Source organism: Xiphophorus maculatus, chromosome 6 (assembly GCF_002775205.1).
Source record: "Xiphophorus maculatus strain JP 163 A chromosome 6, X_maculatus-5.0-male, whole genome shotgun sequence".
NCBI classification, from domain to species: Eukaryota; Metazoa; Chordata; class Actinopteri; order Cyprinodontiformes; family Poeciliidae; genus Xiphophorus; species Xiphophorus maculatus.
The window spans coordinates 563,509-581,456 of NC_036448.1; the positions used below are offsets into that span (position 1 = coordinate 563,509).

At 40.8% G+C, this 17,948-nt stretch overlaps 1 protein-coding gene across 1 annotated transcript; it reads left to right on the forward strand.

Moving 5' to 3' along the window:
* Positions 1-2,643: 2,643 nt before the first annotated feature.
* Positions 2,644-17,406, forward strand: penk (proenkephalin). Its single transcript, XM_014472575.2, has 3 exons — positions 2,644-2,892; positions 3,253-3,399; positions 16,703-17,406. The coding sequence occupies exons 2-3, from the start codon at positions 3,256-3,258 to the stop codon at positions 17,321-17,323; spliced, it is 765 nt and encodes a 254-aa protein (XP_014328061.1). The 5' UTR covers positions 2,644-2,892; positions 3,253-3,255; the 3' UTR covers positions 17,324-17,406.
* Positions 17,407-17,948: the final 542 nt, after the last annotated feature.

Genomic DNA, 17,948 nt, shown 5'->3' on the forward strand with positions numbered 1-17,948 from the left:
GGTATTTTCTGTAGCAGACTGAATTATCTCAAAACAGATAAACCACCTAAATCCAAGCACAGTTAAAGTTTTTATTTTTAAGCAATAAATAATGAATGTAATTTTGTCTCTACTGACATAGCTTGTTTAGAGAAACAAACCAAACACAACCCTCTCCCCCATTTGTTTCCAGTTTTCTTTTTGATTCAGACATTGTGTTATATAAACAGATAAAAACTATAATCAGAATTTAGGTATTAGAATCACAAACATTTACTTTTTTATACATTGTAGGGCTATTATGTCGTTTTCATATTACCCATTTTATATATATGTATAGTCCACTTGACGTTGCAGTAGAGTAAATGAAGCACCACATCGGCACAAGTCAAACAATTGGATGGAATGCCTCAGTGTTTGATGAAGCTTAATTTCGCATCAGGAATCTGCATCTTCACATCCCAGACGAACCTCTTCTCTTTCCAGGGGATGAGGACGGCGAACTGCAGGAGGGTGATGGACTCCCAGCATGTGAAAGGTCTGACCTCGTGGAGGGGGTGTCAAGAAAACCCGAGCTCATCCCACTTCCCCATGCTGGAGATTTAAGTTTAACAGTAATAATAAATAAAGTTATCTTTAAAATGGATCACTCAAGTGACATCTAGGTCCAACAGTAGACTTAAATGTCAATAAAATCAATTTGGTTGTGTGTGTTTTGTTTTTGTCTCCTGCAAACTTTGCTTTAATTCTACTTCTTTTTCTTTTTAATCATAAGAAATCATAGTCAGTCAGAGAGAGTCATGAAACAGGAAGAGCGGGTTTCATGAAAAAAGAGGAATTAAGTTTCCAGCCTGCAGATTTATAAAAATAGCTGAGACTATTCCTTATTTTAAAGCATGAAAGTTTTAAAGAATGAAATCTAAACATTTTTGAGTAATTGGATAAGATTCAAAGTAAAATACTTATATTAATATTGGTTTACTTATAATAATACTTACACTTACACTTGTGGGAACACTTACAAGAAAAACAAGTAACTGTAACTTTGGTATCAAATAATTAGAATCATGGATTATTCTTGGTTTCTTTTCAGAAAACATCTGTAATAACTCACATTAAGATTATAATAAGAGTAATTAATAAGTTATGGTTATAAAATTATATATGAATGCTAAATCAAAGAAGCTAAAGAAATTATAAATGTGATTTTGACATTGAACTTGAAATGGTGTAAAAAGGTGTAACTGCAATTAAACATCACTGATATGTTGAAGGTAGATGGTAGGTAAAGGGTGAAAGGTTAAGGGAAAAAGGGGAACTAACAGGAGAGCAGAAATGATCAACGCCTTATTTGGAAGCAGGTTGTTGAACAACGTAAACGTTTCAGAGAAAGGGTTGTGCAGGCAATGGACATAGGAGGTTGAGCAACCCTGAGACATTAGCACAGACATCAGGACATAATGTCTCTTAAGGCAGTGATGGATATGAGATCATCTGTCTAAGCAGACAGCCAATGAAACAAGCACAACATCAGGGCTAGCCAATGCAAACGCACCAAAAGACTGGATAAACCCTATAAAAGGTGGGTGCAAAAGAGGAACCTTTGGTTGGATCCTCCGGGCAGCTTCGAGCCAAGATCGAGATGGACAAAAACTCTGGAGCTGAAGAAGAGCTGGGGCCACGGAGCCGAAGACTGTCCTGCGCATGGGGACCAACCGGTCAGCCCTGCAACATGTGGCTTCACATCGCACTTCTCTCATCAACTGGGTTCAGACCCCAAAGATGAAGATAATGGCAAAGACAAAGAACAAAGGCAAAGAAGAAGAACTGGTGCCTTCCCTCCTGCCAGCACCAAGTCCTGTGTGACCTCACCATCCATGCAGAGAAGAAGCTCATCAGACCTACAGAGATCCCGGCCTTCGCCGATCAACTTCCTCCTCCTGCTGCAACACCTTCTTCATCATCAGGCCAGGTCTGGGGTTCGAAACACCAAACTCCGTCCGTCTCTCTCAAAGGTTCCCTTTTTAGTTCTCAGTGTCAGCATTAGGGAAAGATGGACTAGATGATTGATTTTACTTATTTGATTATTTCTGATACTGAATTCAAGTGACCCTTGAAAAACTGCCTTACTAATAAAATATTTAGCATAAAGAAAATCTAAAAGATGTTGTGGACATTCAATTAATGAGTCACCTCAAAGTTTTTTGATGGTCTTAAAATAGCTATGAAAATATCAGCCACTAGGGCTGAAGTGGAACCGATTTTTTTCCTTTTTTTCAGTATTGATTTCTATGTGATAATATTGCTTAATTACTGACTGAATTGCAAAGCGACCGCCTGGTTTGCTTATGCTTGGGCCGGCCCTGAGCTCAATTCTAAATAAAGTAATTCTGTCAAAAGCAATAAGTACCTTGTGTTTTTCATCATGTAAGTAATTGTTACTTCATAAATATAAGTCATTAGTGCATTTTGCTGGTAGCTTAGTAAGATTAACTTATTTTTGTAAGTCATGGTTAAAAGGATTAAAGAGCATGCGTGACAGAAAAGAGGACACGGTCGTGTCGCGGTGAGCTCCGGGGTTTCTGGGGTGGAGGTGAGTGGGCTGCAACGTCACGGACTTATCTCCTCCCTGCAGTTTTATATTCGGTGACGTAAGGCCCAGAACGTAGTTTAAAAAGCTGGCGAACACCCCGCTGCAACACTGCATCAGGTTCAGCTCACTGGCTGCCCGTTGAGGTTGAGTTCGTCGGAGATAAGTTGGACCTCTCTGTTCGTGGATCAGCTCGTGTAGAAACACCTGCGGAGAGACCGTTTCATGCACAGATTAATCAAACACAGACGCAAGTCTCCCGCCTTCTTTTCATCCCTAGTTGGAGAGAAATTGTAGAAAAACTTGTTTTCACTCCATCAGAGGTAAGACGCAAATATATTTCCGTATTTACTGCCACAATTGTTAGCTACGAGAACTTAGTGGGTTTTTTTTTTTTTTTTTTTACATACAATATCAACAAATGAGACACTGTGACTTTTATTCACATCATATAGGCAAATATCACTTTAGTCTAATAAATAATTTAGACTACAAATTGTGCAGAGAGCTTGTGATTGCCTTGAAAATAGATAAATAATAATAGTATAGGAAGTTGATAGTTGTTAAATCATCAGTTAATGTATATCAGGTTCGTGCTTTACTTGAGCTGTTTTATGAAATTCATAGCAGAACACTCAATCAGAGCAGTAATGAAAATAACTGCTGTGATTTCCCGTCCCTAGCCGATGGCTGTAATCGCTCAGTGCAGCTGCCTGTGGATGTTGCTTGCGGGAACATGCGTGTTGCTGGTGGCTGGAACAGACTGCGGGACGGAGTGCGCACGTTGTGTGTACAGCCTGCAAGGACAAGTATCTGCTTTCTCAACTCAGGTATTGTAGTAATACATTCATTTGATCTTCTAGGGAGATAGAGAGCGAGACAGACAATTTGATCACTTAATCACTTCAAACATGACATACACAAGAATGTTTTCATACCTAAGTACAAAGCAATTAATGACTACATTTTATACTGGTGATAGATAGATAGATAGATAGATAGATAGATAGATAGATAGATAGATAGATAGATAGATAGATAGATAGATAGATAGATAGATAGATAGATAGATATTTATTACTCAAAGAAAATTCTGTGGTGGTTCATGTTCAAGTTTTATGGTTATGGTTTCAAAAAAGCAGTTCAGTTTGTTGTTTTTTCAACTATCCTTATTTCCTCATTCTTTCATTCCTTTGTGGCTTATTCTTAAAATTAATTTTTCAACTACGTTATTATTATATAATGTCTGTTGTATGTTTGTGGTAGCAATGTACAATATATTAAACTAATGATACCAGTGAGAAAGTTAAGTTTATTTGTATGAACATTTTAGCAATGAGACAGTCCATAGCATTTTACATAATAAAAACATAATACAATAACTAATCATAAGCACCAGACATTACATATTTTCAAATGCCATCATCAAACTCATCAAGGATAATCATTATAAAATATATTAAATAATATAATAAAAAATTAGTATGTTAATTTTTTCTAAGCTACATTTAGAAAAAAAAATAAAAATTAGGCACACAAAACTCTATGACATTGTTCTGATATGGAGGCAGGTTTTCGTCTTAGTGGTTTCTCTTTTTTATACTTGAACACTCATCTCTTCTTCTTCTCTTTCTCTTTGCACTTTAGTGCATCGTTTTCATTATTCTCTTCGAAGTTAAAATCTCAGTAAAATACTGAGACGATTTAAAATATATATCTTCATGAATGAAAAGGAACATTGAGTGTTCACCGTGTCTGTGAGAGGGAGTGAATTACAAACACGGAGTAAAGCTCTCTGCACAATATACAGTAGGTGAGGTTAAAAGGGGATGTTTATATGGAAAAGATTTACCATTTACATTTTACTCAGTGAGTTGATGATTAAAACAATAAATTAGTGTGCATACTCATTAATTCTAAACACTGGTGAGTGATCTTCCCTTCTGATGCCTGCTTTTATGTCCGTCATTTCTTTATAAAAAAACCCATTATACTCGCATTTTTAAAGAAAATCAAACCTTTACTTAAAACATGTATTTGTGAATATCCCATATGTCATTGTGTAATCCACTCTGATCATTCTTCATTTGGTCTTGCCCTCCAGATACCCTACCACCCAATCATGTAAGCATGTAGTGTTTTATTTGGAGAATAATTAATTTATATATAATCACATGAATAATGTATGACTTCACTGAACATAGTAGAAATGTCATAAAAAAGTCAGAATCTTTTTACCACCTTGTCCAGGCAGGCTCATTTACCACAGGAAACTCCCACCCACAATTTATTTAGTTATCCTGGATTTACTGCTTATTTAGTATTCCTTGTATTTTCTATGTGTTTGCCAGCAGAGGGCACTAATTCATTCTCCCTGGATCTCAGGTAGTAGTGATGAGAAATCTGAAGCCAGGCTTTGAGGCGTGTACCTAGTAAAAAGGGAGCGTGTCAGATGAAGCCACACTTTGATGCTTGTCTTGCTAAAAAACCACGTGACTGGCAATAAACGGCGCCTCACATTGCATGGGTCACTTGACTGCTTTATTTTTCGTGTCGGTTTTCAAAATAAAAGCTTGAAAAGCCCTGCTGCTTCATGGGTTATTGTATTTGGTCGCACATCAGAGGAGAGTATTTGTCTTTAGCAGTGGCTGAAATAACATTGACCAACATAAAGCAACATTGACCAACATATTTGATGTGTATTAATGATTTTGATGATGGCACTCACCAAAATGTAATGTTTGTTACTGGTTTTCTCAATTTTTGATTGTGATGTATTTTATGACTTTATATTTTAGTGTTTTTATTATGTTAATCACTTTGAACTGCTTTGTTGCTGAAATGTTCTACACAAATAAACTTGATTGAAATGGAGAAGAAGATCTCTGACATCTGGGAATACTTTGAGATGATCATTCACAAGATTCTTAAATAAAAATAATGAACCCCTTCACCTCCAAAATGTTCACCTTGTGGAAATTTCCATTATTATTTTGATCAGTAACGGTATATCAGTCTTGCACAACAGAAACTGATTAAAGCTGTTGGAAGAGTAAAATCCTGTCCTGGTGAGTAAAAATGTAAGGGATAAGATCAGAGAGAAAACTAGAAATCCAAGAAAAAGAGGAGTTTTGAAGAATTCCAGTTTTTCAGGAGGCAAATCACAACTCAAAGAAAACAGCCACTGACAGTCAACATATTCCAGGATTAGTTTGGCTACAAATCATTTTAATAACTAAACAAGATTACAGTTAAAGAGGATTTAATTGACTCTCCTGCTACTGAACAAGAGTTTGACAAAAACTGTGACAATATTGCATTTACTATTTTTTTGAAGAATGTAGATCTGAGTGACAAAACTGCCCTGCAATGCATAAGGAGAGCATAGACTGACTTGTTTTGCAAGTGTGCCCACAGTTTCAGCAGCAGATGTTATGAACCACAGAGTAATGAACCTTTAGGCAAAGCAATGGAAGCAATGGAACCTCGTGAAGCAATGGAAGCTTCATTGCTTCACGAGGCTTCATTTGGCCGTCATTATCAGGTAGTATTATGTCCTCATTCAGTTCAATTTTCCTGTTCATTAGTTGGTCTTCATATGCCTACAGCTATGAAAGCTCAGTACGAATCCTGTCAGGGCAATCAAAGCAATTTCTCTGTTGACAGTTTTAAGTCAAATCCAGTCGTACTCTGAGATTTGCTGTCTTGACAAAGTGCAGCAGCTGGGATTTAGTGGTTACAGTTAATGCTCTGGTTGTAACATGGCGTGTCATTGTTACTATGTGGTGTTTGGTTGTAACCTCATGGAAACAATGTTTTTCAGGAAAAATGGCATTATTACTGAATAATGTTTTTAAAAGACATTTTTTTGAGGTTTTTAAAAGCCTCATGAGAATCTCTAGGCTTATGTTGCACATAGCTGTTAACTATGAACATGTTTTTTTGCCTTTCCTTTGTCACATAGTATACTTATGGAGAAAAAAATAAGTACTGTAAACTTGTGCAATTTTCTTTGTGATTCAGAAGCCTCTCACAGCATCCACTAAGCAGGATTTGATGTATCTTTTCCTTTTCTCTGCACCACTTTTCCTCTGTGCTGAAAAGCACAGTCATGTCATATTGTCATATTGCCTTGCAAAATTAGGGATAGCAACAAATTATTTTACTCCAGCACAAGTGAATCAACAAGTAACAATGGAAGATGCTACTTTTTTTGGACATAAAACCACTTAATTGCTCACACCATTTATATTACACAGTAACTTATGATGAAAAGGAACAGGAATTAAAGAAGCAATTGAAATGCATAAATATCTAGAAATATATTTAAAATATAAGCATGCTATCTAGTACATCCTATCCCATAGACATACCCACATCATTGTCACCTTGACTGCTGCTTTTCATTGGAACTATGCTGCCACCAATTTGGTAACCCTCTTCTCTTTCAGACCCCTCGTTCCCTGGAATGGACATGATATTTTCCTGGAATTAAACCAATAAAAAAAAAGGAATTTGTTATTTGCATGATGGATCTTACAGATTGGTTTCCTATTAAACAAAAACAATGAAGTTTAGACTCTTAACTTGGTGCTAGTGATTTTCAGGCATCAGACAAGACGAGCATGTGAATGAAACGAGACGGGGAGGAGTAAGCATCTGTTTTCCATCAAAAATATTAATTTATGTTCATAGCAGCCAAGCACATTACTCTCAATATAATTTTAAGTATTTCCAGTCATAGTATTTGAAGGTATTTAAAAATTTTTTTCTATCATGAAATCGTAGGATTTTTTAAAAGTTGAATGTCCATCCCAATGGACATCAGGAGGTTGTGTATGTTGTTCAATACCTAATTATTTAGTGTTACTGTGCAAAGAAAGAAGCATGTATGAGCATTTCAATCTGGTGAGACTCAGACTGAAAAAACAGCGATTAAAAAGGTTTATTGACATGCATGAATTTAAAGTTCTTTGGCGCTCGAGCCCCCGCTGAGGACATCGAGCTGTGAATTGCAATAAGCTCGGATGAGCATTCCCGATGTAGGTTAGGAATGTCATCCCCCGGGACTCGACACGGTGGTGGAGGTCGGTGAAGGATGCGAGTTTGAAGAGTGGAGGTGGAGAAGGGGTGGAGGAGGGTTGAGCACAGCTGGAATGCAGAAGATGCCATGGATGGAGGTCCTTATCAACTGGGCCTTGGTCGGTGATTGGATGTGACGTGGCTTGGTCCAGCGTTGATAGGTCGGCGGCGATGAGCGGGGCGCGCCGATTGGATGATGCAGGTGGGGCTAAAGAGTCTTCCAGTTTGAATTTGCGCGTAGGCTTCATTTCATAGCCAGTTTGTGATTTGTTAATGATTTTATGTTGTTTTATTTTTTCAATGATGGAGTATAAACTCCCAGACTTTCTTGGACTGATTGTACATTGAGAGATATCTTATCTTGAGTGCTTGGATATATGAAATAAGCCATGTGGGAATAGGAATTAGATGGGAAATTGGGAAGTAAAGCAGTCCTACATTTTCAAAGTGTCTCATCCAGAGGTGTTCATGTTATACAGGTAGTCAATGGGTGGTATTGTCTTGGTAGATCAAATTGCCAGTCTGTACCACACAAAAATCTGGGAAAAAAGTCCATGCCCATCAAGAAGCCATAATACACAGGAAAAACGCACTTCTACTGTAACACATGTAAAATCCAACTGTGCTTTGTGCCACACTGAAACTGCTTCAAGGATCTTCATCAAAAATTAGAGATTACACAAAAATACCCAGCAAGCTGATGCTTTGTCAACGGTTTGGTAACTGTGTAATCCATTTACATTACTACAATAATGAACTTTCAAATGCCGAAGCATTTGAAAGTTCAGTGACACATTACTGAAGTCAAAACAACATTTTGTATTATATATTCTCTATTCAGACAATGCACACTGATAAACAAAAAGCAGACATCCAGTTTAAAAGGTTGAATTAGATATTACATGAAACTCTTTGGGAAAAGTATAGAAGTTTCAATGGCATTGTACGCTTACTTAGTCGAGATGTCCATTACAATGGACATAAAAAAACCCATCAAAACATGAGATAGAAAAAATGTCTCCTTTTCCCTTTATTTCTAAGCTTAAGAGGAGTAAAAATCAGCTGAGTAAAAATTTTTTTTGGTCCACTAGAAAAAATTTGGGTCTGAAGGGGTCTGGCTGTCTGTTGTAGCCAAGAGCTGCCTACATGTAAAATTACCCAGTTTTCAAATGATTTTAAACATAAAAGTGATTTTCTTTTGTAAATAAATATTATGTTGCCAGTAAGAAATTATCTATTTCAGATAAATCTATGTAAATCGTCTCCATTAGGATAAACTATTTTCAGTCATATTTGATCACCACAAAATGCTAAGTAATTTTAAATTATATGATGTTGTTAGTGGTGCATGTCTGATGCAAAGGCTAGTTAACACCTTCGGTCTTCTTTGGTTTCAATGTATTATGGAATATTTCATTGTATAATAATTGTAAAAAAAATAAAGGTTACTACTTCGAGGATTTCGCCTATCGCGGGTTCTTTTTGGAACGTAACCACCGCAAAAAACAAGGGTTCACTGTACTGAGTCTGAAGAAACTGGGACAAGAGGTCTAGCATTTATAATAGCTGCCACCTCTGCCATGAAGGTGATGAGAACTTCATCAGTGAGCTTTGTGGTCTTGAGTTTGAAAAACATAGAGTCCAATATTCTCCGGGGCAGATCTATCATTCTTTCCCACGACCCACTAAAATGGGAAGTATGTGGCAAGTTAAAGGTCCAAGTGCATCCATTTTCTTTTAAGTAGGCCTGTAGAACTGCCTTGTCCAAGTTCAACAGGATATTCAGTTCCTTACATGCACCTCCAAAATTGGTACCCCGATCAGAACCATCCATCCATCCATCCATCTTCTTTTGCTTATCCGAGGTCGGGTCACGGGGGTAGCAGCTTCAGAAGGGAGGCCCAGACTTCCCTCTCCCCGGCCACTTCTTCCAGCTCTTCCGGGGGAATCCCGAGGCGTTCCCAGGCCAGCCCAGAGATATAGTCCCTCCAGCGTGTCCTGGGTCTTCCCTGGGGCCTCCTCTCGGTGGGACGTGCCCGGAACACCTCACCAGGGAGGCGTCCAGGAGGCATCCTGACTATATGCCCGAGCCACCTCAACTGGCTCCTCTCGATGTGAAGGAGCAGCGGCTCTACTCTGAGTCCCTCCCGGATGACTGAGGTTCTCACCCTATCTCTAAGGGAGAGCCCAGACACCCTACGGAGAAAACCCATTTCGGCCGCTTGTACCCACGATCTCGTTCTTTCGGTCATGACCCAAAGCTCATGACCATAGATGAGGGTGGGAACGTAGATCGACTGGTAAATCAAGAGCTTCGCTTTTGGGCTCAGCTCTCTCTTTACCACGACGGACCGGTACAGCGCCCGCTTGACGGCAGACGCTGCGCCAATCCACCTGTTGATCTCCCGCTCCCTTCTTCCCTCATTCGTGAAGAAGATCCCGAGATACTTGAACTCCTCCACTTGGGGCAGGACACTCCCCCGACCCAGAAAAGGCACTCTACCCTTTTCCGGCTCAATACCATGGCCTCGGATTTGGAGGCACTGATCCCCATCCCAGCCGCTTCACACTTGGCTGCGAACCGCTCCAGCGAGAGCTGCAGATCACGATCTGATGAAGCCAAAAGGACCACATCATCCGCAAAAAGCAGACATGAGATCCTAAGGCCACCAAAACGGATTCCCTCCAGAAGTCCACAAAACACATATACACTGGTTGGACGAACTCCCATGCACCTTCCAGGACCCTGCCGAGGGTGTAGAGCTGGTCCAGTGTACCACGACCAGCACGAAAACCACACTGCTCTTCCTGAATCCGAGGTTTGACTATCCGACAGTCCCTCCTCTCCAGGACCCCTGAATAGATCTTGCCAGGGAGGCTTAAGAGTGTGACCCCTCTATAATTGGAGCACACCCTCCGGTCCCCCTTTTTGAACAGGGGGACCAACACCCCAGTCTGCCAATCCAGGGGAACTGCCCCCGATGTCCATGCGATATTGCAGAGTCGCGTCAGCCAACACAACCCTACAACATCCAGAGCCTTAAGGAACTCCAGGCAGATCTCATCCACCCCCGGGGCCTTGCCACCGAGGAGCTTTTTAACCACCTCGGCGACCTCGTCCCCAGAGATTGGAGAGCCCAACCCAGAGTCCCCAGGCTCAGCTTCTTCAATGGAAGGCATGTTGGTGGGATTGAGGAGATCTTCAAAGTACTCTGTCCACTGGCCCACAACATCCAGAGTTGAGATCAGCAGCACACCATCCCCACTATAAACAGTGTTGGTGCCATACTGCTACCCCCCCAAGACGCCGGATGGTGGACCTACAAAATTGGTACCCCGATCAGAACAAGTAGTTTTTTTAAAGGTCCTTTTATAGCCAGAAACCAACTAAATGCATTAATAAAGCTGGATGTGTGAACGGAGGGTCTGTTGCAAGATGGTCTGGTGGAAGGTTTGACATTTTTTGTGTGCTCAGGGGAGCACAAAGTCTTTTGCAGGTTACATAATTGTAGATGATTGTGCTCACCTTTCTTTTGCCACCCACTATCCACCATGCTGCAGAGTGTATAGCTTCTGTAAACAAGCTACAAGATGATGAACCTGATTGTGGTGGTGCTTTAATAACTGCAAGATGGTAGTGGAATGGAACTAGAAGTGGGTTTTTTTCACCATGAGTCAAGTTTGAGTCAGTGATGCGACCAACTAATCTGAGGAGTCCATTTTCATCCAGGTAAGGGTCTAAGTTCTAAAGAGTACTGGTTTTGGGTAACTTCTCATATTTTTGTACACACCTGATTTCTTCAGAATACACATCCTGTTGTACTGCTCAAATCATGTTTTGAGTCTTTTTAAATTCGTCCACAGTGAGTCCTGTCTCACAGTAATGCCAACCACAGCAGAGATTGTTAATGCTTGGTGGAGATTTGAAGTTGACATGCAATAGTCTAGAAAGAGCATGTGTGAGAGACCTTCAAGTGGAAAACTTGCTGAACCTAGCAGAACCATGTTCCCTGGTTGAGGTTATAGTTTTGAGAGTAATTACTTTTGGTCTAACATCCAAGTCCATGCTAGGGTCAACAAGAACTTAAGAGTTGTTTGGGAACCTTTGACTTTGGAGCAAAAAGTCATGACCAGTGAAGCAGTTACTAAGGGGTAGATGGTATGCAGGAACAGAACGAGTGGCGTGATCCACGGGTTTCTGACTGCTAGCTACATAATGCCACTGGCTTTGCTGAGAAGATCTGCGGATCCTGGTTACACGGTTACTGACATAGACATAAAATCTCCTAGTTATAGATATAACCTAGGACTACTTTCTTGTCTGTGTAGAATGTGGTGTAGTCTAGTTTAAGATCAAGTTCATCTGCGACAAGATCTGCAAGCACCACTCCAGCAGCACTAAGCTCCAATCTTGGTATGGTCTGATCTGGGCATGGTGCAAGCTTCGCCTTGCCCATAATAAATCCCACTTGACAGTTTCCTTCTGCATCTGTCACTTTTAGATAAGCTATACAACTATGGCTTTAGTAGAAGCGGCCGAAAACACACAGTTTTTTGTCGTTGTTGAGGGAAAAATATCCGTGTATGCTTTGGGAATAGTCCGGTCAGATAGTTCTTTAAGTGATTCCTTCCAGAGACTCTTCCATCTTTGGAGGTAATGGAGCATCCCAGTCTCCATTTTCAATTGTAAGTTCACGCCGAATAGACTTTCCTTATATAGTGACTTTCACTACAAACCCTAATTGATCATAAAGGCTGTTAATGGTAGATAAAACACCTATTCTTTTAAAGGGCTTGTCTCATCTGGTACTTGAAAGGTGAAGCAGTCTTTACCAAGGTCCCAAAGGAGACCCAGGTTGCGTTGCATGAGGACTGAATCGGCTTCAGAGTGTACAATTTTTTTAATCTTTAACATGATCTTGGATAGGAAATGCCTCTAATACTTCCTTTCTGTTGGCTGCTATTTTATGTAGTCTGAGATTTGATTTTGCAAGTGTGTCACAGGTTCTTTGGAGTAGGGACACAGTCTTTTGAATGGTGGGAAGAGATTTGAGTCCGTCGTCGAAGTGGAAGTCCTGTGTCACAAACTGTATAACATCTGGATCGCTGTTTAAAACAGACTGATGCAAGCCATATATTGCCACTGCTGGTGATGAATTATTCCCAAAGACATGAACTTTCATCCTAAACTCCACAATATCCTTGGAAATGTCATTGTCACAGAAAGACAGAAAGCGCAAGTAGTTCCTGTCTTGCTCATGAACGTTGAAACAGTAAAACATCTGTTCAGTGTCTGCTGTAAAGGATACAGCTTTCTTTCTGAAGCGCATTAAAACACCTAGCAGAGAATTGTTAAGATTCGTTCAATGATACATCCTTGTATTTGGCGCTACTGTCAAAGACGACGATGATCTGTTTGGATTTACGGAGGTGGTAAACACCTAATAGTGGCAGATACCAACATTCCTCTCCATCTTTTAGTGGAGGGGCAATTTCTGCATGTTTGCTTTTGAATACTTTGTCCATGAAAGTCACAAAGTGTTCCTTCATTTTCTCATTTCTTTCAAAGTTGCGAACAAGTGACATCACCCGCTTCAGGGCCTGCAGTCTGTTGTTAGGGAGCTCTTGGCGTGGCAGTTTGAATGGTAATTGTGCTATCCAGCTGTTGTCTTTGTCCTTTGTTAGTCCTTCTTCCATTATCATTGAGAAGACATTGTCCTGAATGGAAAGTGAGATGTAATTGTAATGCCTGGTTTGTGTTCAAACACATTACATCCTAAGTGGTCTGGTTCACAAGCATTGTCCACAAGCTGGGTGCTGAAGTTGAATGGATCTCACAATGTATCTCTTTTATATTGAAAACATTGGGGCATGGCTCAAAGCCTACAGCTCAAAGCCTATGTCCCTTCCTTTTTCAGTGTAAAAGGGGCATAAATCTATGTGGAAACACTGTTATTGGTGCTGATGTTGTGCACCAATTTTATTTAGTGCTGGAGGGCTCCAGCATTAAATAAATGTTCTACTCTTTTCATACAACGTTGGAGCGGCCCTACATGATGTCCTAAATGCACTGCATTCTGCATCTCTCTGATGGATGCAGAAACACAAACGTGGAGATTTAATTTATGTGGCTTTAGTAGCTCTTCCATTTCGTGTCTATTGAGACTAAAGCCTCAATAGACACGAAGTGGAAGAGCCAAAACAGAGAATGTTTTGGCTTTCCAGATTTACAGGGCATGTTTTCGCAGCAACTCTGCCTGACTGTAAGTAAAAACAGCATTTGACATGCCGCAGTTTGATGCATTGTGTTGCCGCAAAAACCAAACCAAAACAAAAAATTGATGTTTAGCGTAACATATGAGGCGAGCACAAAATCTCCTCCACGGGCTAAACCACTGGCACACTAATGCACCGTCTGACCGAGGAATACGGACATAAACTTTTCTCAAACTGCGATGCAGACACAGAGTCACGAGCTGAGCAGCATGTTTGATATGTAATCCTTTGTTCCCAAAGATATATGATTCTCATTGCATGCTCAATGCACACCTCTGAAATCCTGACTGTATGTTATATTTGCGGTTTAAATGCTGTTACTTTTAAACTGATGCCTACCTTGATTAAGAATTCTCCAAAGAAACATGAGTCCTCACTGGGTGTTTAAAGAAATGCCCATATAGGTGAGCATGTGTGCAGTTTTAGTGAAAGTAGGTGCGCAGAGGCACAAGCAGTGTAATTAGGTTCCGCTCCTGGCTTCGTGCCCTATGCAATGCATTAACTACAAATCCATCTTTCAGGAATTATTCTGCTGTGCCAGTGAAATGCTGAGTGCAGAAAAGATGCTTTTCTGTCCAGCTTATTAAAAAAATATATATACATATATATATATACTGTACTGTATATTGTATTTAAAGTACAGACCAAAATTTTGGACACACCTTTTAATTCAATGAGTTTCCTTTATTTTCATGACTATTGACATTGTAGATTCACACTGAAGGCATCAAAACTATGAATAACACATGTGGAAATAAGGAACTAAACAAAAAAGTGTAAAACAACTGAAAATACCCCTTATATTCTAGTTTCTTCAAAGTATCAACCTTTTGCTGTGATTACTGCTTTGCACACACTCTGCATTTTCTTGATGAGCTTCAAGAGGTAGTCACCTGAAATGGTTTTCACTTCATAGGTCAACCTGCCCTGTCAGGTTAATAAGTGGGATTTCTTGCCTTATAAATAGTCATGAAAATAAAGAAAACCCATTGAATTAGAAGGTGTGTCCAAACTTTTGGTCTGTACTGTATATATATACACTGCTCAAAAAAATAAAGGGAACACTCAAATAACACATCCTAGATCTGAATGAAAGAAATATTCTCATTGAATGCTTTGTTCTGTACAAAGTTGAATGTGCTGACAACAAAATCACACAAAAATCATCAATGGACATCAAATTTATTAACCAATGGAGGCCTGAATTTGGAGCCACACACAAAATTAAAGTGAAATAACACTACACGCTGATCCAACTTTAATGTAATGTCCTTAAAACAAGTCAAAATGAGGCTCAGTATTGTGTGTGGCCTCCACGTGCCTGTATGACCTCCCTACAACGCCTGGGCATGTTCCTGATGAGGTGGCAGATGGTCTCCTGAGGGATCTCCTCCCAGACCTGGACTAAAGCATCCGCCAACTCCTGGACAGTCTGTGGTGCAACGTGATGTTGGTGGATGGAGCGAGACATGATGTCCCAGATGTGCTCAATCGGATTCAGGTCTGGGGAACGGGCTGGCCAGTCCATAGCTTCAATGCCTTCGTCTTGCAGGAACTGCTGACACACTCCAGCCACATGAGGTCTAGCATTGTCCTGCATTAGGAGGAACCCAGGGCCAACCGCACCAGCATATGGTCTCACAAGGGGTCTGAGGATCTCATCTCGGTACCTAATGGCAGTCAGGCTACCTCTGGTGAGCACATGGAGGGCTGTGCGGCCCTCCAAAGAAATGCCACCCCACACCATTACTGACCCACTGCCAAACTGGTCATGCTGAAGGATGTTGCAGGCAGCAGACCGCTCTCCATGGCGTCTCCAGACTCTGTCACATCTGTCACATGTGCTCAGTGTGAACCTGCTTTCATCTGTGAAGAGCACAAGGCGCCAGTGGCGAATTTGCCAATCCTGGTGTTCTCTGGCAAATGCCAAGTGTCCTGCACGGTGTTGGGCTGTGAGCACAACCCCCATCTGTGGACGTCGGGCCCTCATACCATCCTCATGGAGTCGGTTTCTAACCGTTTGTGCAGACACATGCACATTTGTGGCCTGCTGGAGGTCATTTTGCAGGGCTCTGGCAGTGCTCCTCCTGTTCCTTCTTGCACAAAGGCGGAGGTAGCGGTCCTGCTGCTGGGTTGTTTCCCTCCTACGGCCTCCTCCACGTCTCCTGGTGTACTGGCCTGTCTCCTGGTAGCGCCTCCAGCCTCCTGGTAGCGCCTCCACATTGACAGACACAGCAAACCTTCTTGTCACAGCTCGCATTGATGTGCCATCCTGGATGAGCTGCACTACCTGAGCCACTTGTGTGGGTTGTGGAGTCCGTCTCATGCTACCACGAGTGTGAAAGCACCACCAACATTCAAAACTGACCAAAACATCAGCCAGACAGCATAGGTACTGAGAAGTGGTCTGTGGTCCCAACTGCAGAACCACTCCTTTATTGAGTGTGTCTTGCTAATTGCCAATAATTTCCACCTGTTGTCTATCCCATTTGCACAACAGCATGTGAAATTGATTGTCAATCAGTGTTGCTTCCTAAGTGGACAGTTTGATTTCACAGAAGTTTGATTTACTTGGAGTTATATTGTGTTAAGTGTTCCCTTTATTTTTTTGAGCAGTGTATAAGCGACATTTGTTCTTATTTTTAAATCAAAACAAAAACAAGCAACACTTTGCCCGGCGGGTTGGGCAAGTAAAGCCTGGCAGTCCGCCAGGCTTCTAATATGCTGGGAAAAACCCTGGTGAAAGTTCTAACAGTGTGTTTTCTTTTCTTCCAGACATGCTCTCTTGAGTGTGAAGGTGTGATGGACACCCAGAGACTTCGCATGTGCCAGGACTTTTTATCTGAGAGTGATGACAATGTTTCTGTGGATGCTGACCCCCTTCAACAGCCAAGCCAGGAAGATGTGGCTTGGCCACATCTTCCTGGTGACTGGAAGATGATGACTGAGGAGGCTGTCCGTTCACCTAAACATCAAATTGATAAAAAGTATGGTGGTTTCATGAAACGTTATGGAGGTTTCATGTCTCGTCGTTCATCATCTGCCCAGAGGGCACTGAATAACCTGGAGAACCACAATGAGGAAGAGGACACTCGGCTGGGAATCTTAAAGATCATTGGTGCTACAAAAGATCATGACATGGAGGAAACTAGGGATGAAATGGAGGAGGTGAAGAGGTATGGAGGCTTCAACCACCATATTAAAGGGGATGTGATAAAAGGCAATCTTCTTGAGGCACTTTTGGGTCATGCTCTTAAAAAGCGCTACGGAGGGTTCATGAGGCGGGTGGGAAGGCCTGAATGGCTTGTGGACAATAGCAAGAATGGTAGAGCTCAAAAAACATCTGGGGAAAATGGAAGTGGACGAAAAAAGAGGTATGGGGGATTCATGGATTAAGAGCTAAAGTGGTAACCTCTCGTTATGGAAATTTCTTCTATCTTAAGATGAAGACACTGAATTAATAAAGTGACAGAAATGCACATCTTGTCTTTGTGTAGTTTATTGTCACCTCTTCCTACACAGCACTGGTATACAAAAACATTTTGCAACTGCCTACTTTCATATCCTCTTGTATTTACACTGCAGGCACAGTTCATACATAGTTCAAAAAATAACCCTCAATCTTTTGTTCCTCAGTAAGTGAGTCAACACTCTCAGAGCACAAAGTTCTTAAAGTTTAAAGCGTGACACCACAACCCCCCCCCCCCCCCCCGCCCCCCCTGATTCCACAAGAAATCAACCTAAAAGAATGGAAAACCTTAAATAAAATCAATAGCAAAATTAGGTAAAACAATATATGTAGATCAAATGTAACAAAAACATGTTTGATTTAGAGGTCATCACAGGCAATTATTTTGCGAGTTTTCCTCTGGTTGTAGCAAACCATATTCAAGCAAAACTTATGTAAAACATAGGTATGGCAATTGAGCATACAAAATTCATTAACCTGAGACAAATAAATCAACAATTAAATATTTCTGCTCTGTCTTCAACTCATGTACTTTGCATACAGTAGAAAGTC

Bases quoted from the DNA above. Each gene is read 5' to 3' on its own strand.
- penk (XM_014472575.2), top strand. From the start codon at position 3,256: ATGGCTGTAATCGCTCAGTGCAGCTGCCTGTGGATGTTGCTTGCGGGA. The intron at 3,400-16,702 runs GTATTGTAGTAA...CTTTTCTTCCAG, and splicing joins TATCTGCTTTCTCAACTCAG to ACATGCTCTCTTGAGTGTGA.